The 24,134-nt window shown below is 37.6% G+C and overlaps 4 protein-coding genes across 10 annotated transcripts in view; 2 read left to right on the top strand and 2 right to left on the bottom strand.

Moving 5' to 3' along the window:
- LOC6578044 (tyrosine-protein phosphatase Lar) overlaps positions 1-13,437 on the bottom strand; it is a 168,536-nt gene extending 155,099 nt beyond the window's left edge. For 6 of the 7 annotated variants that reach the window (XM_015165968.3, XM_015165965.3, XM_002003931.4 and 3 more), the window contains exon 1: positions 12,271-13,437. The gene's annotated coding sequence lies outside the window, so the exon portion shown is untranslated. The remainder of the gene's footprint in view (positions 1-12,270) is intronic. The other variant, XM_015165963.3, reaches the window with a different exon arrangement.
- Positions 13,438-14,253: 816 nt separating this feature from the next.
- LOC6578048 (zinc finger protein weckle) lies at positions 14,254-16,554 on the bottom strand. The gene is made up of 3 exons (XM_002003934.4): positions 16,223-16,554; positions 14,756-16,161; positions 14,254-14,691 (listed from the first exon to the last, which is right to left on the bottom strand). The coding sequence occupies exons 1-3, from the start codon at positions 16,394-16,396 to the stop codon at positions 14,409-14,411; spliced, it is 1,863 nt and encodes a 620-aa protein (XP_002003970.2). The 5' UTR covers positions 16,397-16,554; the 3' UTR covers positions 14,254-14,408.
- A 410-nt stretch (positions 16,555-16,964) lies between these two features.
- Positions 16,965-18,246, top strand: LOC6578049 (proliferating cell nuclear antigen 2). The gene is made up of 2 exons (XM_002003935.4): positions 16,965-17,343; positions 17,401-18,246. The coding sequence occupies exons 1-2, from the start codon at positions 17,236-17,238 to the stop codon at positions 18,058-18,060; spliced, it is 768 nt and encodes a 255-aa protein (XP_002003971.1). The 5' UTR covers positions 16,965-17,235; the 3' UTR covers positions 18,061-18,246.
- Positions 18,247-18,379: 133 nt separating this feature from the next.
- Positions 18,380-20,411, top strand: LOC6578050 (MTRF1L release factor glutamine methyltransferase). The gene is made up of 3 exons (XM_002003936.4): positions 18,380-18,742; positions 18,806-19,326; positions 19,978-20,411. The coding sequence occupies exons 1-3, from the start codon at positions 18,491-18,493 to the stop codon at positions 20,216-20,218; spliced, it is 1,014 nt and encodes a 337-aa protein (XP_002003972.1). The 5' UTR covers positions 18,380-18,490; the 3' UTR covers positions 20,219-20,411.
- Positions 20,412-24,134: the final 3,723 nt, after the last annotated feature.

The following is a 24,134-nucleotide window of genomic DNA, read 5'->3' on the forward strand; positions in this document are numbered from 1 at the left end:
AAAAAAGAACTTTGCAAGTTTACACTTTATATTTAATGAACTATTGAATATTTGAATAACAAAATCATTTTCACCGAAGAAAAAGAAAATCTATTTGTTTAATCGACAGATCAGAGATAAAAGGCACCAATCAAAATTTAACATTACAATTAGATTCTTAAAAAACTCAAAGTTTTTTCTTTACCCTTAAATGCTGATGGAAAATATAATTTCTCTTCCTGTATTTCCTGATTTCTGTTCCTTTTTTGCCTCTCATAACATTCGATCCTTTGAGCCAAGCCCAGTGCGAAGGAGCTTTGCAATTCATGCTGAAATTCATCCATAATCCAGCCCATCGGCTCGGCTCTATTGATAGTAATAAGGTTTCTCTAAAAGTTCGCGTTTTCGAGCGATTTAACTTAAGCACTGGCCAAGCGTCTAACGGTGTGCGGAATGCCGAGTGTTGTGTAGCGCTCAAAATGGGTTTTTAGTGGCCCCACCGCACTTCCTCCTCTTATGCCGTCCTGGCTATCGGTCTACGCGCTATGCTTCGTTAAGTGCATTCTGAATTTTTAATGCGGCGCCTGTACAAAGCGCTATAAAAGAGCTCGCGAGAGAGAGAGAGAGACAGAGGGAGAGAGGGACGGAGAATTAAGCTGTTTTTTTCGCTAACCAGTGTTGTGAGGTGACTAGGAGTATAGCGACTTAACGGGACAGAGTCTGATTAATTCGCTTAATGAAAAAACGCAGAACACAATTTAGGCATTTGACGAGCAGAGCAGCAGCTGCTGCGCAAACAGAAATAATCAACACAAATTGTGTAAAAGTTATTCTCCTGCTCACGCCCTCTCAAACCCTGCGCAATTAATTTTTAATCTTTGCTAAGCGTAGCAACAAATTGCGAACTAGCCGGGCAAACCAAAGCGTGCAAATCCTTTGGCATATGTTCCACACCCACATATTTATCTTAATTTTATGTTGGTTAGTTGTTTTTTTTTTTTTTTTTTACTCTCTTTTAGCCTATAAAAATGTTTAAAAAAAGGGGTAACATAAACTTGTGCCCAGTAGACGAAGGTAGACGAACCATGATCGACTAAACAATTAGTTGAAGGAAAGGAATTTTCTGTTTGATAGGTCTTGGGTATTATTATTTAATTAAGGAAGAGTTCCAAAAGCCGATTTTAAAAGTACTTAAAACACAGACGATAAAAAATCAAAATATATTTCTGAATTATTAAATTATAAGCATTATTATCTAGATATTTAAATGATAAAAAATATAGAAGGCATACAAAATCACAATTAAAATAAAAGAGTTATTTTATTCACTACAGACTTAAGCATTGTCATTCAGATCTATAACAAAAATATTTCTGCTTACATGGTATTTAAGTAGTCGTTCGATTTAGGCTTTTCTAGCCACTGTTGCTATTATTTCTGCACTTGCGCTTGTTGGGTTTCTTTTTCATGATTTGCAAAAGTGCCAACAGCAGTGTAAAGGATCTTAGTCCAAGCCAAGGGGATTAATAAAAGGATTACGCAGCGGAAAATGCCAGCTGCGTTGTTGGCACTGCCAATGCGGATGCGGATGCGAATGCGGATGCGAGTGCGGTTGAGGATGTGAATGCGAATGTAGATGCCACTCTTACAGCTCCTCCTGCTGCTGCTGTTGGCAATTTGTAGAGCGTAGGCATGGTGTGAGGGCGAGGATGAGGGCGGGCCAATTGCTGCAGGGGCTAATTGCGTTTCGCCTTGGCAGCCGTCGGAGTCGGCTCTACGCCCGCAATCTGCCTGGCTGCAGTTTTCGGGGCCAACTCTGGCCAAACTCTGTATGCATGCTCATATATTAAAAATAATCCATTCGATATCTGTTTTAATACTTCAAATTTATAGCAGACGCTTACAGCAGCAGCAGCAACGGCAGCAGCAACACAGCAGCATCAACAAAAAGCAACAACAACAACAACAACAACAACTGGCTGTCATTTTGAAGGGCTTTTAGCTTGATATTTTATTGCTTAAAGGATGTGCTCGGCAGCAGCAGTAACAATGCGGGTCTACACAAAAGTTAAGCACAGTACGAATACTGCTTTGAGCGCTAGCAAACTTCGAAACTTAATAGCAGTTAATCTACTTAACGATGAAATATTGAAATATTTTAAAGGAACAATTTAGAACAAGTAAGAAAGCTCTAGTCGAGACTACTCGACTACGAGATCCCCTGAACCCTTGGAGTAATAGCTAATTCAATACATAATTTACATAAACACACATACATACACACACACACACACACACACACACACACACACACAAACACACACACACACAAACACATACACAAACAATTACATACATATACACACACAAGCATAAACACGCATGGGCGGCAGTGAGCGCTTACTATGAGAACTTAATTGCTTATTAACTTTTTTTGTGGACGTACGATCTTAATGAAACTTTTAGATTATGATTATAACATAGATATGCATGTAATTGCCAAAGCACAAGTCTCTAGTATTTGAAATACGCTTTTTACAAAAGTGAGGGTGAGGGGGTGAATTTAAGGGTGAGGGGTAAATTTTAACAAAAACCGAAATTGTATAAATTGCATATAAGCATACATTAAAAATTTGAAGACTCTAGCAATAAAAATGTAGAAGATATAATTTTATAACTGGTTTTCGATATGGGTTTTTATCGATAAAAAAAGATCGGGATGAGTTATCGGTTTTTAATGATAAACTTGATATGCGCGCTGTAATTACGGACATTATAAAAAAAATTTGAGGTCTCTAGCTCTTATATCTTCTGAAATCGACGCGTTCATACATACGGACAGACGGACAGACGGACAGACGGACGGACGGACAGACGGACAGACGGACAGACAGACGGACAGGGCCAAATCAACTCAGCTCGTCGCCCTGATCAAGAATATATATACTTTGTGGGGTCTGCCACGCCTCCTTCTGCCTGTTACATACATTTCAACAAAACCATTATACCCTGATTTCCCATTGAAAATGGGTTCAGGGTATAAAAAATACATATATGTACATACATATATATATATATATATTGAGAAAAGCCTAATTAATTTAATGGATTATTTATGACTATAAAACATTAATTTGTCGATAAAATATTTTAAAGGAACAAATTTGTTCAAAGATGATATCTCTCTTTCAAGAGCTCAAATTATATAATTAAAAATATAATATTATTAAAATTAAATTATAATATTACAATTGCAATTTTGTAATATTATTATATTTACATATTCATATATTTATTGGCGAGCTTTAATATTGATAACCATCGATAGATACACATATATATAGAAAATTCTGTAAGCATTGTTATACATTACTTTTTTGTTTAAGGATAATACCTCTCTATTAATACCTTTAAAATAAAAATTTAAAAGTCAAATTATATATTTGCTTTTAAATTAAATTTTCTTAATATATCTATTAGTTAATTTCAGTATTGATATTTTTCCATCTTTTTTTATTCCCAAACTTCTATAACTGCCCTCGCATAAACGCGTTTCTGCCATTGTCTCTTTATATTCATTTTTTGTATATACGCGTTTGGCCATTTTAATAATAACATTTGTCTTCGGCTGCGGTTTTTTATGGGCCTGGGCGCTGATTTGCTTACAATTGACATAACGTTGGGGATCATATGAGTTATGTTGTTATATAGCTCGTCGAGGGCCTTGGCACGAGCTGAGCTCGACATCGCTTACTTCCAGATAAGCCCCACTCAATCAGCATAAAAATATGCTATGCGCAATTCGAGAGAGTAGGGCGCGAGGGCGTATACGTGTAGCGGTATCTGTCTAAGCCAGATCCAAAGCAGCTGCCGTTAATCAGAAACTGCAACAGCAACAACAACAAAAACACCAGACAAAAGTACCAACAGAAAATTCTAAATAGCGACTTGCCAGCACACGCACGCATTTAATTAAAGTAAAAGCTTTGGTTTTTTCTCTATTTCCCCATTTCTCTATTTATACTCCCGCACTAAATGTATATATATAAAAAATAAAATAAAATAAAAAAATACAAGCAAACATGAAAAAAAAAAAATGCAGGAGAATTGTGGCCGTCAAGGGATCTGTCTGTCCGCTGCAGTTGCAAGGATAATAACGCGCAATTTATATGCGTGCCATTTTTTAAGCAACCAAAGCCTCGGCGTCGCCTCTCAGTGGTTGCATGTGGCATTTTGGCTAAGACACATTCGACTCATTAGTTAACGGTCCATGCAGCTCGGCTCAGAGGAGGACACAAAAGAGGGGAATGAGTGAAAACTGCAGCGGGGTTGTATGAAATGTACCCACACAGTTAGGGGTTGTTTTTCCTCTTCAAAGGAGCTCAGACACATCAAGTGATATAAAAAGGACTTTCGTTTTACTTAGGGTTCAAGAATTGACTAATTTTTTTTTATAGCACACTGGGGAGTCTAGTATAGGATGCAAGAATCATTTTATAAGACTAATGTCAAGGAAATAGCATGTGCTATATTTATAAGCTATCGTATATGCTACTGAGGTATAACACTACATACATAACATACCATAACGTAACATAACATAACATACTTACAAACTGTTAACTATACAGACAGCTTTAGGAACTCGAAAAACTATTATACAAGTATTATACTTTTATAAAGGTAAATGTTACTTCTAGGACAATTTGCTCCCTCGAATGACCAAATATTCAGCAAATCAAGCAGTCATACGAAAAGACTGGCATACAACTTTAGCTAATGGAACCACCCGAGAAGCCTCAAATTCCACTGAAATGTAACTAAAGTAAAAGCAAAACATTTCAAGGTGTTTTCATAAATTACTTACATTTATACTTTTCAAGGGCTTAAATAAAGTCAATATTCTAGCGCTAGAAACTATTATTTATTAAATAAAGTCAATATTCTAGCACTAGAAACTATTATTTATTAGCACAAAATGATATAACTTACATAGCCCTGAACCTATTGCAAACAGAAAATCAGTGTATTAATAACTTTAGTCAAGTGCACGGCATTGGTGAGGGTGTTATAACTTGGTGAATAGGACAGTATTCTGTATTATTTGGACACTAAACTGTACTTTAATAAATGAAACAACTGTTATAAGCTCAAACTGTTTTGCATTCAACGGAAGGGACTTCCGCTCTAACAGTTACAATATAACAGTTTATTTTCTTATAGAAATCAAAATGAGGCTGTGCTTCATTTCTATGCTACAGTATATTTTCGCATTCGTTCTGGTCTAGCTATATTACAGTTTGTATAGTAGCCGGGACAGTTTCAAAATGCACAAATTTCTTATCTGTTTTGCGCGTTGGCACCCTTTACAACTGTTATACAAAAGCCTATAGTGGGTAGAAGCTTTTAGACCTAAATAAGCTACTTATGGAAAACTCTACATAGACTAAAAAGCTGCAGAAAAGCTTTCATATATTTGTGCTTCACAAAACATAGAATTTCTTTGATATAAATATAAGTAGAATTATAGCTGACTTAGAGCTAAAGAATATTAAACGTATTATTATATATTCAGACTTTTTTTATACCCGGAACCCATTGAAAATGGGAAATCTGGGTATAATGGTTTTGTTAAATGTATGTAACAGGCAGAAGGAGGCGTGGCAGACCCCATATATATTCTTGATCAGGGCGACGAGCTAAGTCGATTTTGCCCTGTCCGTCTGTGTGTCTGTCCGTATGTTTGAACGCGTCGATCTCAGAAGATATAAGAGTTAAAGACTTGAAATTGGTTTCCTAGGTCCGTGTATAGCACGTGCATATCGAGTTTTGTTTTAAATATCGATAACTTGACCCGTTATTTTGTTATCGATTAAAATCATTATCCAAAACGAAATTTTTATCTCCTATATCTTTAAAGCTAGAGTCTCCAAATTTTGTATGTATACTTATGTTTTATACAGTTTCGGTTTTTGTCAAAATTAACCCCCACCTCTAATTCACCCCCTAACCATCACATTTGTAAAAGGCGTATTTCAAATACTAGGGACTTGTGCTTTGGCAAATATATGCATATCTATGTTATATTCATAATCTGAAATTTTCATGAAGAGAGTCCACCCAGAAGAGAATTTATTAAGCCATTAATTTCCCATAGTAAGCCAACACTGCACTATGGGGAAAAATCCAAATTATCGGGTATTAATTAATAACTTAAAAACTAAGCCAGATTTTTTGATCCGGTTTTTGTATTATTAATATGTATACCATCAGAAATATATTTTAGAAAAATGGGCGTGTCACCGCCCACCCAAAAAAAATTTATTAAAATTTTGTATTAAAAATTTTTTTTTTTTTTTAAGAATTTTGCTTGTTCATACTTTAAAATAATAATTTTAATTGAAAACAATCGAACTTTCATAAAATCGAAATTAGTTTTCTTCAGTTTCGAGTTCCAAATCAGCCAGAAATATTGATCCGCTAAAAAAATTCGGGTTCTTCAACTGATTTAATTGTGCCTTCAACTTTACATAATACAATACGTACAACTTCATTAGACAGCGACCTTTATGCTTTCAAACTCTTTTCTAAAGATTTGCCGAAGAAATAATCTGATCAGATGTATCCATTGTTAAAAACCATCAGCGAAATTATGGATTCTGCTCTCATGCTCTCATGCATGATGAAATTAGTCTGATTTATAGACCTGGTTGGGCAAATCAGACGCTTCCCTTACCAAAAAAAGCCTACAGGATGAACAGTACTTTCCATAATCTGCCTCAAATGAACAATTATTTTTATAAACATTTGCTGTCATAGGCAGTCATTCATAGTTGTCAGCTAGTTTTTGTTCCTGCTGCATTTCTTCCATTTGGCATCCATTGGCAAAAAAGCGGCTTTTGCTTTTTTAATATGATTAATAAGTTGAATCAATATTAGTCTTATTTAGTTTCAAAATCACAATTACTATTTCTTGGTTAGAGTTGCCTTTTTCATTGAGCCAAATATCACACAGGTCAGCTCATAGTCACCTGCTAAAAATTGATTTGCGCCGGTTGTGCAAAAGTGCACATTGAGACAAAGGCACTAAGATCCCAATTGATTACTCTATAACATGCAATTGGAATTACACTGGTGCGCCCTGGTGGCTGTTTTATATATCTTTGCAAAGTTTAATTTTATTTACAAGAAATGAAATTTGACAACATTTGCTAATTATACAATAAATGATTAAAATAAGTTCAAACATCAATTGGTTTTTAAGCCAACGCATAGTAGAAGCCCTAAAAATTCATATCCTTTTTAAATTTCTCAAAAATAATGTCTGGTCATTGAATAACGATGATTTGAAAATCGGCTAACACAAATTGTAAGCTGAAGGCAAATGCTTTTCGAAGATAACAGCTGACTTTAACAGCTGTTAGGCTTAACAGTGGACTGTTATTCAACATTTTGGGTACAGTACCTTAAAGTTTGGAGTTTTATTAAGATGTTAACATAAAAAAATTATAAATTTTCATACTTCGCAAAAATGACTAAATACCCGAAAAACGGCAAAATTCCCCATAGTGCACTGCAGCCAATGCGTGCGTACGTATGTCTGTGTGTGTGCGTGTATGTGTGCATATGCGAATAATTATTGAAATATCAGTTCTATTCAATTTACTAATTATAATAAAACAGAGAAATTCATAGAATTTTCAAAGAAAATTGCATAGTGTCTCAATAATAAGAACAAAATTTGCAATAGAAATGCTCAAAACAGAACTTTTGCACTATTTCGGCTTTGTGTCTCAATACATCGAGAGGTACTATGTTACTATGTAATTATATATTATTTAATATAAAATTCACAAGGAAATCAAAGTCAATGGAACAGTAAAATAGGATTCTCGTTTAAATGCTGTATAAGCCTTTGTATGTATTTTTAACACCCTACATTTATCTATAATCCCCAATAAATTTTCTATAAATATTTAAAAACTTTATGACCTATATATTGTTATATTATATATTATTATGATATCAATTGTATATTTGAATTCAAGTAATGATGAATATATTATACTATGTATTTTTATATCAATTAAAAATTTAAGTTCAAATAATTGCAGGATTAGCAGTCAAACCCTAAAAGCTATTTCATAAATAAATGGCTTCTTTGATTCCCCTAATCTGTTTTAGTGCAAGCATTAACATTTGTTTTCAACAACGGCTCGACAGCACTTCAAGAATTGAAAGCAAAACAACTAAGAAAGAGACAACGAGTGAGGAAGCGAGATAGAGAATGTCTAAGCCTGCCAAAAGTTGGCCAAGGCTTATCAATATGATGTGCCCTAAGTATGCGAATGCCAATGCGAATGCGTATGTCGGGTGGCTTATTTAGGGGCTTAAGCGTGGGCACTGGTAAAAGGCCAACTAAGCCAAACGATTGAAAGACTTTGATAACAAAATGGACAACTCTGTTGACCAAGTTAAGAGCGCGTGGGATTTGCCAAAGGCCTTCCGAAAACACACAATAGCTCCCATGGAACAAAAACTACAAACTATGGAAATAAAAAAAGTCGGCGATGTTGGATGGACAAGCAAGTAGACTTTTCGATATCGATAAGGCAAACAATGACAAATGAGATAGAGCCAATGAAATAGAAAAAAAAAATATCGCGCTAAATCTGCGTTTAAATTAAGATTGAGTAAACCAAGTACATGACAAAGGTATAAGATTAAAATGTTAAACATAATCTATTTATAACTTCTTTTCTGTCTAAGTTATGTACTCAGAGAGAAAGAGAAAAAGATTTGCAGCAGATACAAATGTTATTAGAATAGAGGGATTAAAGAAATTGATGGCATTGATGAGTTATGATAATGAGTTAAGTGATGAGAAATAGAGATAGATGGCATGAAAATTGTGTTATAAAGTTGAATGTTGTTAGTTAGATAACTTGGATAATTCCAATTCATGAATTAGATGGCTGAGTTATGAATAAACACGAGATTTGCATTGTGAAAACTTAACTTTGAGTAAGTAAGCAGGTCATGATAATAATAATAACAAGATTAGCAAGACTAGTAGTAATAATAATGTAACAATATATCAACAATTTATATGGCCACAAATTTCATGAACCAAAGTGTGCTTGCTAAGCTCTAATTACAGAAGTATCTCTCGTCATTTGTCTCACTCCTTATATACCATGATAACAGAGTAGTTGGACAACAAGTGTTTCATTAACATTTTAACAATGTTTTAAAAATGTAAACATTGATAGTTATTAAATTCCCAATATGTTTTAAAAACCATCTTATTAAGCCGAACCAATTTTATGAAGAAATCTATTATTAAAGAGATCAATGTTCTTCGATTTTCGAACTTTCCTATGAGCTCATCCAACATTAAACGGTAAACGTGAGAGGTAACTCTTGGTAAATTCCAATGTTATTAATTAATGAATTAATTCATCAATTAATTAATGATTTCCACTATATATAAAACACATTTCAAATAATAACTTTTAAGAAATCTACTCGTTCCTTAATACTCTTGTTTTGAATATTGCTTTTGACAACGTCAAACCTATTTATCTACATAGATATCCAATACCAGGTATACTCTCATACATCTTCATTATACGTTCGTAACAAATATGAAATATAAATAGATATAAGCTTGTAAGTAAAAAGTGAATACTGCATTTCAAATACAAAGTCTTTCTTATAGAATGTTTTAGCATGAATCTCATTGTTTCCTAATGTAATATTAAATATATTTATATAATTAACTAACAAAATATACTTTATGCTTTACACAACTTTCCCGATAATAGCATTTGACAGCGTGAATCTATTTATCTCGATATAAATCAAATTGCATAAACATGCTTTCATAGATTTTCATTTCCTTTTCATAATCAATGGGATGCCGTGCCGAAACCCCTCGTCGATTTATCACAGCTCAGTTTAATTTCCCAACTGCCTTGACATACTTATTTATAAATTAAATAGGTCCCATTCCCCCACAAGAGTTAAAACAGCCATTGAGGACGACGCATCCGCCCCCACTCACGCCCGCCACGCCACAGTCAAAGGATGCAGGAGCTGACCCTAGTCAAGAAAACCCGATTGCAGCCCTTGATCCGTGTTTCCTTGATTCCGGCAGGACGAACAACAAAATGCATCCATATGTGAGAGCCAAATCAAACTCAATTTCAACAAGTAAGAACGTTGCAGTCGGACGTTACCGACTGCGGAATACTCATTCACATCCCATCAACAATTTAGTAGTTAAGTTTCGCTCTAATACTGTAGAATATACAGGTTTTTCCGATTTGCCACGCCCCAACTGGGCGTAGACACCTCATTTTTGGTCAGTTTTTAGAAAGAGATAACGGTACCCTAACTGCAAAGTTTGAATGCTTACCCTCAAGAAATGTGAAAATTACAGGGTATTTTTCGATATGCCACGCCCCTAAAGAGACGTAAAAATTATTTTTGGGGAATCGATAGGGAAGGCTACCAGTAACTCAACTATCCAAATTTGAAGCTTCTAGCTATTATACTTTAGGAGATATAAACTTTTGCGGTTTGCCACGCCCCCTGTGGGCGGACATATATCCGACAAAACTTTTTGGTCTTGGGTGATCAGTCCGAGTATATATACAAAATTTGAGGTCTCTGCCATCAATAGTGTCCAAAATATAGGACAATTTAAAAAATCACTATATCTTCAGGTCCGATTTGCCACGCCCCCAATGGGCGTAGACTTATAATTTATCTTTAGACTTTATAGAATCATACCATTAGCTGACGTGCAAAATTTCAGCATTCTAGGTTTACAACTTTAAGAGATACAGTTTTATCCGATTTGCCACGCCCCCAATGGGCGTAGATATATCCGCCATAGCTCGTGATCTTGGGTGGTCAACGCGGACCTACATACCAAATTTCAGCTTTCTAGCTCTTCAACAAACATGATTTCTGGTATATCGGAAAATGCATTTTCCGATTTGCCACGCCCCTAGTGGGCGGATCGGGAAAATTTTAACACTTTATAAATCGGAGATATACACGAGTATGTGTTCCAAATTTCAAGTCTCTAGCTTCAATAGCGCCGAAATAGATTGCGTTCATACGGACAGACGGACAGACGGACAGACGGACGGACGGACAGACGGACAGACGGACAGACGGACGGACAGCAAGACGGACATTGCACAAAACCAATATACTAATTCACTTTCGTGAATGAGTATAAAAATTGCCAAAAATGCGAACTAAAGAAAAGTACAGAGCAACCCCCCGAGCACTCTGCCCTTGTTCCCTTATTCCCCTTAACCCTTACCACTCACCCCTCACCCCTCACCATTCACACAGCAAATGAAAAGTAATTTTTCGCAAAGGGAGGAAATGAGCAGGAGAAATGCTCACAGAGCTTATTGATTCCGGTTTCGATTAGAGGCGGAAAGGAGCACAGAGGAGCAGGGAGCGGAGCAAGGATTACGGCTTAGGCTCGGAACGAAGCAATTTCAATAAGGAAATTCTTAGTTTTGACAGCCGCCCAACTAATGAGACAGCTAAAAGAAAGGGCATGCAAAATTTTAATTTAAAAAAAAAAAAAAAAAAAAAAAAAAAAAAACAAAGAAAACAAATAAAGGGCGCTAACAAAACGCTCTTACAAACTTTGCCAGCTGATAAAAAATAGTTGAAGGCGACAGTTTAGTTTTCTAGAGTTTTTTTCCAGCTGGGTGAAGGGGCAGCGCTTGAGCTTGGAGGGGTGGGTGGGGGCAATTAACTAGCCGCACATTAAATGATAACAAAAAAGGGGCGGTGTATGGGGCGTGTAGGTGCTGTTGCTGTACGTGCAATAAAGTTTGGACAAAAGAAGACAACAACAAAAACAAAAACAAAGTTCCAAAAGGCATCGCAATTTGGGTCAAGCCAAAAGGATAATGCGGTTCGCGGCTAACAGAAGATAAACAACAAAAGAGAGAACGACGAATGCGTGATACCCTGCAATAGCCAAATAGCTGCAGTAGTGTGTGTTGAGTCACTTTCAAACTTTTACTCAGTGACTCTCAAACTATATTATCCAGCTGCCCACAAACGTGATCTAAAGAGACCTGTAATAGAAGAGTGACTGTAAAACTTTAAAAGTCAGTGCGCCTCAAACAGTCACTCTTCTCAAATTGTTTAAAATGCTTGCATGACTCTAAAACTGTAATGGTCGAATTTACTTCAATAAGCTGCAGGTAAATCTTAATGCTAATCTTATCTTTAATTTGTTTTTCTTACCGGCATAGATTAACTCCACTTCCAAGTATGTTTAATGTTATCAAATTTCAGTATTAACGCCTTTTAATGGGCATGGTCAGTGTATGTCTTATCAGTTTCCAATTGGAGCACTTTGCAAAACAGAAAACAGAATATAATGTTATTTCACTATTGAAACTGTGCATAAAACACTCGCACACACACACACACAAACATGCATATACATATACATATAAAAACCGCTAAGTCACAAAACTTTGCTTGTTGCTGCTGCTTCTGCTGCAGTTTTTGGTTATTGTGGTTAACGGTCTGTGGACGAGTGGGGTGAGGGGGATTAACAGTGCAACATAGGACAGAGTCCAATTAGAATGCGCTGTTGCTTCAACTTTCCGACTGACGCGCGCTGTTGAATTGTTGTTGGTATTGGTGTTGTTGTTGTTATTATTATTGGTGTTGTTGTTGTTATTATTATTATTGTTGTTGTTGTTACTAAAACATATAAACTGGCTAGTGTTCAGGCCCGCCTACGCAGTCGCTGGACCCGTTCGGCGACAACAGCAACAACAGCCGCAGCCCCGGCAGCAGCAACGCCAACAACAACAACAGTTAGGCAACACATGTTAGGCTGCGCTGCTGACGCTGACGCCGGCGTTGACTGAGCATAGCAATATAATTGTTTAAATTCACAATTAGAGTCGAAAATTACGAGCGAATCGATTTTTTTTTTCAGAAACAGAAACACACGCACACACAAACACGCTCACTATCGCAAACACATACACGCGCGTGTGTGTGCGTAAAAACAAGTGAAAAACGCCGACTTCGACGGTTGAGGCAGTGATCTATATAACGCTGTTTAGACAAACGCTACACGTTTGTTTTAACGTTTGTCACTTAAAGTCATTGGAAACTAACTTTCCCACTGGAATTTGCGTTAAATATTTCGCACTTTTCACACAATTTGCGCTTTGCGTGCAGCGCGACGCGTTTTTTTTTTTTTTTTTTCGTTTTTACGCTTATGTTGATTTAACAGTAACTCAACTCGAAATGGCACTGTTAAAACACTCAAATGGTCACGTTAACTTCGAGGACCAGGGCTGCAGCATTAAGCAGCTGCTACCAAAAAAATTATTTAAATAAATCTAGTCGTTCTATTATTTACTTTTTTATTTGTTTATATGCAGTTGATAGGCTTTCATTAAATTCGTTTGCTGCAACAGCTACTTTCTTTCTTAGTCGACAGTGCGGCTTTTCGTTTGACAATGCATTAGATTTGATTTTGATTTCATGTATGTAAATATTGAATTAAATGTATTTTAATGACTTCATTTATGAATTGTAAGTAATTCTATTTTATTTACGTTCTGTTTGTTGAATTTTAAAGTTGCCTGCCTTTAAGTTAAAGCTTTTTAAGCCACTTTGTTTTCATTGGCGAGAAATCGATTTTTTTTTTATTTTCCGCTCACTGCACAAAAACCGTTTTAATTTTTATTTTTTATAGTATATTCTGTGCGTTAGTTAACGCATTTTAATGAACTCTGTCATGCAATTAAGTGCAGCATTTAATTTGCTTTAATTACACTTGCATTCTCGCGTTGCTTTTAGTCTATTATAAATTTTAAGCAAACTCTCAGCCGTTGCAGTCACGAGGAAGCGCACGCTGTCAACTGAACTAAATTCCTTTATAAAGGATATTGCCCAAATGGCTATGCCCCTAAAATATATATGTAAAATATTCTCATACACGTACACTCACACACATGCACAGATGGGGTGGCTGTGCGCCCGCCTTTTGAAGTGGACATGCGCAGAGAGTTAGCTAGATTCAAATAAGCGCGCCCAATTGGATATAGCAGTACATTCATTCTAATTGGAGCGTTGGTGCTGTTGGTGGAGTTGCGATAGCTAAATACCCAACTGGAATCCAAAACAATTTTAAATCTAGTTGCTAGCTGGTCAAGATTAAATTCTACTGTTGTTAAGAGAATAATTAGAGTTTCATTCTATGATCTCAACTGTTTTCTTTCTAGCGGTAGCTTCTTGGATAACATTTGCAGTATTGCACATAGTCTTCTAATTGGAAGTAGAATTTTGGGCGGGATTCGCAGCCTGCGCTAGTTGACGTCTATGGCTGGACTCTGTGTTGAGTGGGCTGCATTCTAATACGAAAAGATCTGACTGGATTGCGGCTGTTCCACAGGCAAAATGCTCGCACTGTCATCGCTGGCCAGGATTAGCTGCTGCTGCTCGGGCTTCATGATGTGGCTGTAAATGCTCTCTATGGCGGGTATGACAGATGTGCAGGCGGAGCTCGCTGCCACAGCTGCTACGGGATTGGCTGCTTCTCCGACTGCGGCGGCTGCCTTCTTTGGCTTCTTGCCGAAGGCAAAGTTCCCGCTCTGCTTGGTGGCCACCGGCGACAGATTGTCCTTGTTCTTGGTGCTGCAGTTAAAGAGAAGAAATATATGTAGAGTGGAATCCTAGCCAATTCCTTAGCTGCACTCACAAAGCTTTAAGCGCCTCCAGTTTGGGTATGTTTCGATTGTAGGTTTTGCCTCCGCCCGCCGCCTCCTGCGCAGCCAGCTCCTCGGGATGCGATTTCTTCTTGTGCGTGCGATAGTTGGAGCCGTTGGCGAACGTCCGCTCGCAGAAGTCGCAGGAGTAGGGCTTCAGCCCCGAGTGCAGGATGAGATGATTCTTGAGCGCCTTCGCGCGCTTGAACTCCCTGCCGCAGTAGTCACATTTGTGCTGCATCTGGTCCGAGTGGACCAGCCGATGGCGATTGAGCGTGGGCCGGGAGTTCAGCTGCATGCCGCACTCCGGGCAGATGTACTTGTGCGGATCGTGCGTCTCCTTGTGGTGCTTCAGCCGGCTCATGCTCTTGAAGCACTTCTTGCACACGTCGCACTCGAAGGGCGCGTAGTCCGTGTGGCTGAGCAGATGCTCCTTCAGGGCGTGCAGCGAATGCACCGCGATTCCGCACTGCTCACAGATCACCGGACGTGGGCGCTGCTCCTCCTGGTGGGCGTACTGCGCATGCGATTGGGCTGAGGCATTCGTTGTGAACTGCTTGCTGCAGATGGGGCAGGGAAAACGCTTCCTCTGGGGCATGGGCAGGTGCTGTTGCTGGTGCCTCTGCAACTGGTAACGGGAGCGGAAGCCCTTCTGGCACTGCTCGCAGTAAAGTTTGTCGCCTGGCGGATCTCCTGCTGCCACTTCCGTCTCCGCTCCCGCTGCTTCTGCCCCTGCTTGGCTATGATCCTGCCGCATGTGCCGCAGCAGCGTCTGGGGAAGTGCATAAATCCGTGGGCATTCGCTGCATGGAAAGGATTTCCCTCTCCGCGCTTTGACTTCTTTGGGCTGGGTGGGGCAGGGGTTGGTGTCCAATGAGTTCAAGCTGTCTGCCTCAGCGCAAAGATTCAACAGAATATCCTCCTCCTTTTGCTGTTCATCAGGTAGCTCGTTATTATCAGCAGTTGAAACTGCGTCTGGTTCTATTTCTCCTTCGTCTTCTACCCCATGCTCCTCCTCCTCCTCCTCATGCTCATCGTCATCGTCAACTGCTTCTGCTGCCGCTGGAACTTCTACCTCATCAATCTTGCTGTCCACATTCTGCCCGCTTGGCGTGAGCGGGTTTTCCAACTCTAGCGCCACTTCATCTAGCTCATTTAGCTTGGGCTTTTCCTCCACGTAGTGCACCTCAGTTACCGTCCGCACCTCCTGATCCGCCTCCTCCTGTAGTCCGAATCGTCGGCGCAGCTCCTGTATATTGACGGCTTCCTTTGGCCTGCTCTGCAATATACAGTAGAGCTTCTGCACGCGTGTGATGCGATCCGAGAAGTTCACCAGCGAGGTGACCAACGACAGGCACTCTCTGCAGATCGTCTCTGGCAGCTCCTCCCCACGAGTCATCTACAAATATATTTATTTAATATATATTTATGGAATCTGCATCCAGCAAACAGCCGCTCACATTGACCCAGAAGTATTTGCCGATAGCAGTGGCCAATGCCATGTCGCTGACAGCATCATTAGCTGCACTCAGCCTTTGTTCACTCTTTAAAAATACATTTATATTTCCTTGGAGGTCCTCCTTGGCGCACAGGCGACACCAAAGCAACCAATCATTCGATTCTGTGACAGACATTTGCAAAACTTTATTAATTTTAAGACTACATTAGCGGACGCTTAACGACTTTATTAACATTTTAAAACAATTATAATCAATTTTGTAATTGGGAAACTGCCAGCAATATATGTTTTTGCGATTGTTGTTTTTTTAACAGCTGTTGCAGCAAACTTCGCTTGTCCAATGTGGCGGCTGTCGATAGGAAAATCGACTGGTGAATTGTTGAAAAACTAACAAAACTGCAAAACCGAAACATTTTATTTGTACGCATAATTTTAAAATGGAAATATCATTTACTTAAGCTGTTTTATGATTATTATTTATTTAATTATTCCGTCTATCACGTTAAAATTTAAGCATAGACTGAAGTGGCTGTCGATATACAAAACATAGAGTCGATATACATGAAAAAACGTTAAGTCTATTATTTATATTTCGTATTTTATATGGGATATAATAATAATCATTACAGACTTGTTTTCATTTGTAGCAGTGATTGTTCTCATTTCATTCAGTATATAACAGTTTTATTCAATCAGATCCTTCACATACTTGAAACATAGAAAGTCGCGGCAGTCGATAACTTTTACTATCGCCCTTCGAAGCTGTTGACAAATAAGTTGTCAAATAAATAATATATTTATGTAGAATGAATTATATACATATACTAAAATACTTATTTTTTTCCTGAAGGAAATAAGTTACACAAGTGGCTTTTATTTATTTTAATAAAAATTTCGCTAACATTCATTGAACTACTATAACTTTTACAGGGCATTTCATAGCCCACATGAAAAAGCATTTCCTATTTGTATCTATTATATGGGCTTTGAATTTCCTCACGAAAAGCTGTAAACATGTTCGAGGCACGGCTCTCCAGCACTTTAACATTAAAGAAGATTGTAGATGCGCTCAGGGATATACTGAACCAGAGCACATTGGACTGCAGCGATACAGGAATACAGGTGAGTCGCTGCCTTTGAAAAGGTAAACAATTACAGAATTACAGAATTATCGTGCAGTTGCAAGCCATGGACAATTCGCACGTGTCGCTGGTTTGCCTGTGCCTGCGCAGTGATTACTTTGAGAAATATAAATGCAGTCGAAACGTTTCCCTTGGGCTGGATCTCAAATCCCTGACGAAGGTGCTGAAGTGCGCCAATGGAGATGATGCAGTCACCATCAAGGCTGCGGACAAGGCGGACAAAATCGAGCTCAGCTTCGAGTCGGTGGGCAAGGAGCGTACGGCCGACTACGAGCTGCGTCTACTCAATCTGGACCAGGAGCACCTAGCCATACCCGAAACAGAGTACAGCTGCGTTATCCATATGCCAGCCGCAGAGTTCGCCCGGATCTGCCGCGACTTGGCCGTGTTTAGCGAGTCGGTGGTCATCGCCTGCTCTAAGAACGGCATTAAGTTCTCTGCTAACGGGGAGATGGGATCTGCGAACATAAAGCTAAGCGAGACTAGCAAAGGAGAGGTTACCTTACAGGTGGATGAGCCCGTAACGCTCTCATTTGCCGGTCGGTATTTGAACACGTTTACACGTGCCACGCCCCTGGCGGAAAAAGTGAAGATCGGCATGGCAGCCGATGTTCCGTTACTTGTGGAATACCCTATCGAAGATTATGGCTATATACGCTACTATTTAGCGCCCAAAGTAGACGATCCAGACAGTTGAGTGCAATAAACTAGATAATGTGCAATAATTTTATAATTTACACATATATGTAGTATGTATATATATATTTTGTTGTTTTGTGTTGTATATCAATTTTAATTTTTTGTTATATATAGTTAAAATGTAATTAGTCGTATAGTTTTTTTTTGCACTGCTGTAATAAATTTGCTCTTTTCCTCTTTTAAACACCCCCATACTATTCATTAATTTAAAATTTTTATTTTACATATTTGAATCACGAAATAAATATTAATTTGCGATATTTTTCAAAGTTGATCATATTTACTCATCTCTACTATACTATCGATTGATAGCTATTAGTTGTGGCGGCTGGCGATTAATGGAACAACAGCTGTTTTGTAAAATTCGGCCCGCAAAGTCGGCACAAAATTTTTAATCAATACGTTAGGTAATAAAGCTAAATTAAATAATGTTAAAATATCTAACGCAGCCGCTGCGGAGAACGACGGAAATTGCAAGGCGTTCGTTCTGCAATAGTAAACTGAGCGGCAGCAGCGCAAAAGTAACAGCGGCGACAACAACAACAACGCCAACTGTGGGCCCTTTGATTGAGGTTCGTGAGGCGCTCGACGGATGGAGCGACAAATTAAAGGAGGCGGGCGTCAGTGACATTGACTTTAATCTAAAATGCATTGTCTCACATGTGCTGCAGCGAAAATTTGTAAGCTATACACTGTGTACCTAAAAAAAACACCGTTTGAATGAAAGCCCTTTGCGCACCTAGAATACCGTGCCGGATGACTTTGCCCAGCTGAAGTTCAACTCGGAGCAGCTAGCTGACTTTGAGCGCTTCCTCGAAGCGCGTTGCGCTCGCATGCCGCTGCAGCACATTATCGGCGAATGGGATTTTATGGACATAACACTGAAGACGGCACCCACTGTCTTCATACCACGCCCAGAAACGGAGGAGTTTATCCGCTTGGTTATTGAAAACTATCGCAAGGTCGAGCATGTGAATATGCTCGAAGTCGGTTGCGGCTCTGGAGCCATGTCGCTGTCCATGCTTCACGCTTTGCCTCAAGTAGACGCGACGGCCATTGAGCGCAGCAAGGCCGCAACAAAGCTGGCCTGGGAGAATGCCAAGCTGCTCGGGCTCCATCAGCGCTTCAAGGTCTTCAATCACACCATGGAAACGGACAACTACTTGCCCACTGAGCTGCAGGACAAGCAATACGATCTGATCATCTCCAATCCTCCCTATGTGAAAACCGAGGAGTTTCAGTTTTTGCATCCCGAAGTTGTTGTGTAAGTTGGGATAGCATTCCTAATCAAGTCGATACAGTAATTTATAGGATAAATTGATTGAAAGGGGATAAAGCTTAAAAAGCTCTTGAAAATTCGATTCGTTGAAAAATTGTTCTTTTTATAGAAAATTATGATATAATTTTAATTTGAACTATCTGTCCAATTTAAGGATTGTTTGATGTTCGGATTTATGGTTTATTAGCTTTTATTATTTCTACAAATCTTACTATCCGTTGGAAAATTTAAGAAGTTTGGATAGATAAATTACAAGATGAAGAAATAATCCTAAGACCTTTGCATCTAACTTGAATTTTAAAGAAGAAAACACACGTACATCTTAGAGAACTTAGAGATGGAGTAATAATGAGGGAGTTTTTAGTTCTGACTTAATATTAAAAAAAAAAAAAAAAACTGAATCATGAATTATAACTGAGAAATATATATCTCAATAATCATTTGTAATATTTTAATAGATATATTTACATATTATTATTATTTATTATTTAATATTTTCACTAGTTAAGTTTTTTAATTACTATTATTTATTTTATTTTACTGTGCTTTAATACCCTTGAACATTTATTTATTTGGAATTTACTCCATTAAAGAATTGTGTTGATATACATTTAATCTCGTCCTAATCTTTCACAGGTACGAGAACCTAAACGCTTTAGATGGCGGCTCGGATGGACTGCGCGTGGCTCGTTTGGTCTTCGAGCTGGCCTGCCGGCATTTGCGACCTGGAGGCCAGCTGTGGCTGGAGCTGGGCAACGATCATCCGCCTCTGGTGAAAACCATCATGAATATGCAGTATCAAGGTCGCTTGAATTTTGTGCAGAGCTACGAGGATCAGTATAAGCGCGAGCGCTTCGTCCAATTGGAGAGAGTCTAGGGCTCCAGCACTCGGACACAACATTTAATTAATTGAACCTGATTAATGCAATTAGAATTAGTCGCAAATGCATTTATCTGTGATGTGACCTACATAGACACCCAAAATACCAATTACCTGAGAGGCTATCACATATGTATACACACATGCATATATATACTTATGAATATATATAGAAAATATGTTTATATTACGGATTGCATTAAGTATTTCGCTTATTACCATCGGGAGCTAGATGGTGTATATATGTAGGTGTCAAGATATTAATAAAACGTCCTCTTCATTCAAATGCCAAAACAGAAGTGAGTCTTTATTTCTAAGTTTTTTTGGTTTCTTTGTTTCGTATCTTCTTACAAAGAGTACAATGCTTATGTGTAGGTATTTTATAATTGTGTGTGTGTTTGAGTGTTTTTGTGTGTGCTTATGTGTGTACAAAAGAATTATTGAATATGTGTTTGTGTGTGTTTGAGTGTTTTTGTGTGTGCTTATGTGTGTACAAAGAATTATTGAATATGTGTTTGTGTGTGTTGTTGGGTTGGTAACTCCTCCCTCCCCAAATGAAGCAAATGATTAAAAACAGGGTGTCCAGGTGGATACCACTGATTTGTTATGTGGATTGAGCATACTCAAAGGGATGTGAGACCAACACAACACAAAAAATAAAAGATAAAAGTATAATATAAAATGTCATCTTTTGTTTATACTATGCTTAAGTACTATGAATAGTATACATTAAAATTAAAAATTATACTGCCTATTATTATGTTGTTCGCCTTATTTTAGATTTATGTATTTTTTGTGGGTGTGTAGTGATAATTGTGTTGCCATTATCTTGTAAAACTTTATGTTTGGAGAATCTTGGTGTTAGCTTATTTCTACGATTCTCCCTTCTAAATATGGTATCATTATTGGATACAAGTGTTGCAGATTTTCTAGCAACATTAAGTTTATCCAAATTGTGTTTGGTATTTTTATGTAACATTTCTTTTACCTCTTGGTATAATTTTGATCGGAAGAAATTTAATTTTTTGCAAATATTCGTGATTATTGTCGTATTTAATAGTTTGTTCAAAAATATGAGTGGTCCAGTGAAAAGTTCGAAAGGTGTGAGTTTTGTAGATGAATGTATAGCGTTATTGTAGGTTAGAAGTGTTTCAGAAAGAGTTTCTTCGTGTTTATTTGTCTGCTTGTATTTTTTTTAGTTCGGTGATTATTCTATAAATTTCGGTAAGTGTTGAATGTAGTCGTTCTACCGGGGAGTTGCTGGATGACTGTTGGAAGGGATGTTACATGACATTGGATGTCATATTGATTGCAAAAGTCTTTAAATATACTGCCGGAAAACTCTGCACCTTGGTCATAGATTAGTTTTTAGGTATTCCAAAAAGACTAAAAAAATGTTTCATGGAAGTGACGACGTTTATGCAGGTCCTGTTGGGTATAGGGTAGGCACATGCGAATTTTGAAAACTTATCTATTAGTGTAAGGTTATAGTTTTTGTTTATCGTGTATATATCTATATGAATTATTTCCATTGGTTTGCAAGGAGTTTGTGGTACTTGAAAAGGTGGTTTTTGTGGCTGTCTATCATATTTAAGTGTGAGGCAAATTTCACAACTCTTTATTATCTGTGCTATTTTACTTTTCATATATGGAAAGTAAACTTTTCTTTTAAGATGCATTAGTGTTTCATCAATACCTCGGTGATTGTTATTATTGTGATAATCATTGACAATTTTTTCTTGGTCAGTAGTATTAGTAATATCATTTAGGAAAGTTGTACACCTAAACAATTTGAAAAGTTTATTGTGAGAAAACTCTTTAGAAAACACATCTTGCACTATCTTAAAAATGTTGTCTGATGTGTAAATTGTGCATATCCTGTTTGGTTTTAATGTTTTCTTTAAGATGTCCAGTACAATATCTGTGGTAAAGCTGGGTTCGGTGATTGTTTGCCTTAATTTATTTTTAAAGGGAGTAGAAACCTTACAAGAAGCAGGAATGCCCTCAGTTAAAACAATCTGCAAGTTAAAGTCGTTAAGTGGTTTTTCAATAGTTGGGATGTTGGTTGAAAGGTTATTAGAAATTTCTGCGTCTATATGGTTTACGCTAATGTCTGTTTCGGAACGGATACGACTAAGTGCATCTGCAACCACGTTTTGAGAGCCTTTTTTGTATTGAAATTCAAACTCGTATTCCAATAACTGCAATTTCCAACGGGCAACTTTATCGTTGGTGGAAAATGGCCCTGTGTTCCATGTTAATGGCTTATGATCCGAGACTAAGATAAATTTTTTTCCGAATAAGTAAGGCCTAAAGTGTTTTACTGCCCAGTAAACTGCAAGCATTTCTTTTTCTGTCGTAGAATAACGTGTTTCTTCATCAGATAATGTACGACTTGCATAAGAAATAGGTTTGTCATTTCCAGCTAATTTTTGTGATAAAACAGCGCCAATGGCATAATTGCTTGCATCAGTGGTTAATATAAAAGGTTTGTTGAAATTTGGGTAAACCAATATTGGATTGTTGCAAAGTAATGTCTTACAAAACTCAAAGGCTTTACAGTATTCTTCATCAATGGTTACCGCTTTTGTGCCTTTTAATTGCTGTGTTAGGGGCTTTGTTATGCGTGCAAAGTCCCTAATGAATTTTCGATAATACCCAAGGAGCCCTAGAAATGATTTAATTTGTTTCCTGGTTTTTGGGATGGGGAACTCCTGAATGGCTTTTATTTTGTTGGGATTAGGTTTAACACCATCTTGAGTCACTATGTGGCCTAGGAAATTAACCTCTTTTCGAAGGAAGTCAGATTTTGCAATTTGTAATTTAAAGTTAGCGGATCTGAGCCTATCAAAAACTTGTTTAATGTCAGTCAGATGTTTTTGCAGAGATGTCGAAAAAATTATAATATCGTCCAAGTAAACCAGACAGATGGAACCTACAAGATCTCTAAGGATATGGTCCATTACTCTTTGAAACGTTGCAGGAGCGTTCTTCAACCCGAACGGCATACGGACGAACTCAAAGTGACCACTTTCTACTGTAAAGGCTGTTTTATATCTGTCCGCTTGGTTCATTTCAATCTGGTGAAATCCACTGGCTAAATCGAGCGTTGAGAAGTAGGTGGATTTACCGAGTTGATCTAGAATATCGTTTATATTCGGAATGGGGTAGCGGTCTGAAGTTGTTTTTTTCGTTGAGTTTACGATAATCTAAAACTAGCCTCCATTTTCGTTTTTCATTTGGGCCTTTTTTTTGGAACTACCCAAACTGGGGCACTCCAAGGTGAATAGCTGGTTGTAATTATATTTTTGTTTCAGCATTGACTCTATTTGGTTTTTACTTCCTCTTTTAAGGCGAAAGGATAGCGATAGGATTTGACAAAGATTGGCGTATTATCAGTTGTGTGTATATAGTGTTTAATGTCATTGGTGAACGTTAACTTTTGACTATCGTCATAGAAAATGTCTATGTATTTACTACAAAGTTGTGTTAGCGCGATTTTCTCTTCGGAGTTAAGGTGGTCGGTTCTTAATGTGGTGATTGGTTTGTGGATATGTTGAGGATTTTGATTATCTGAGGCTATATTGTATATTTCAACAAATTGATTTTGATTATAGGGGGTGGTTTTTAATGGCTGTTCCAAATATAGTGGCTGATCTTCGTGGGACTTGTTTGTAATTAACATATTGCTATATCCGTTAGCTGATTTGTATAGTCCTTCTGATATATTCAAGTTTTTGTTATAAATTGTTTCTTGACTGTAAAAATCACCTTGCTTCAACTGGACTGGAAGATTTATTAAGACTTTTGATAGAGCGGGTATAACATGTACTTCGGTTACTGGATTGTCTTGTATACAAATTTTTAAACATGATTTTGGAGTTTCAAGACAAAAACAGGCTAGATTAATATT

Source organism: Drosophila mojavensis, unplaced genomic scaffold (assembly GCF_018153725.1).
Source record: "Drosophila mojavensis isolate 15081-1352.22 unplaced genomic scaffold, ASM1815372v1 contig_49, whole genome shotgun sequence".
Taxonomy (NCBI): domain Eukaryota; kingdom Metazoa; phylum Arthropoda; class Insecta; order Diptera; family Drosophilidae; genus Drosophila; species Drosophila mojavensis.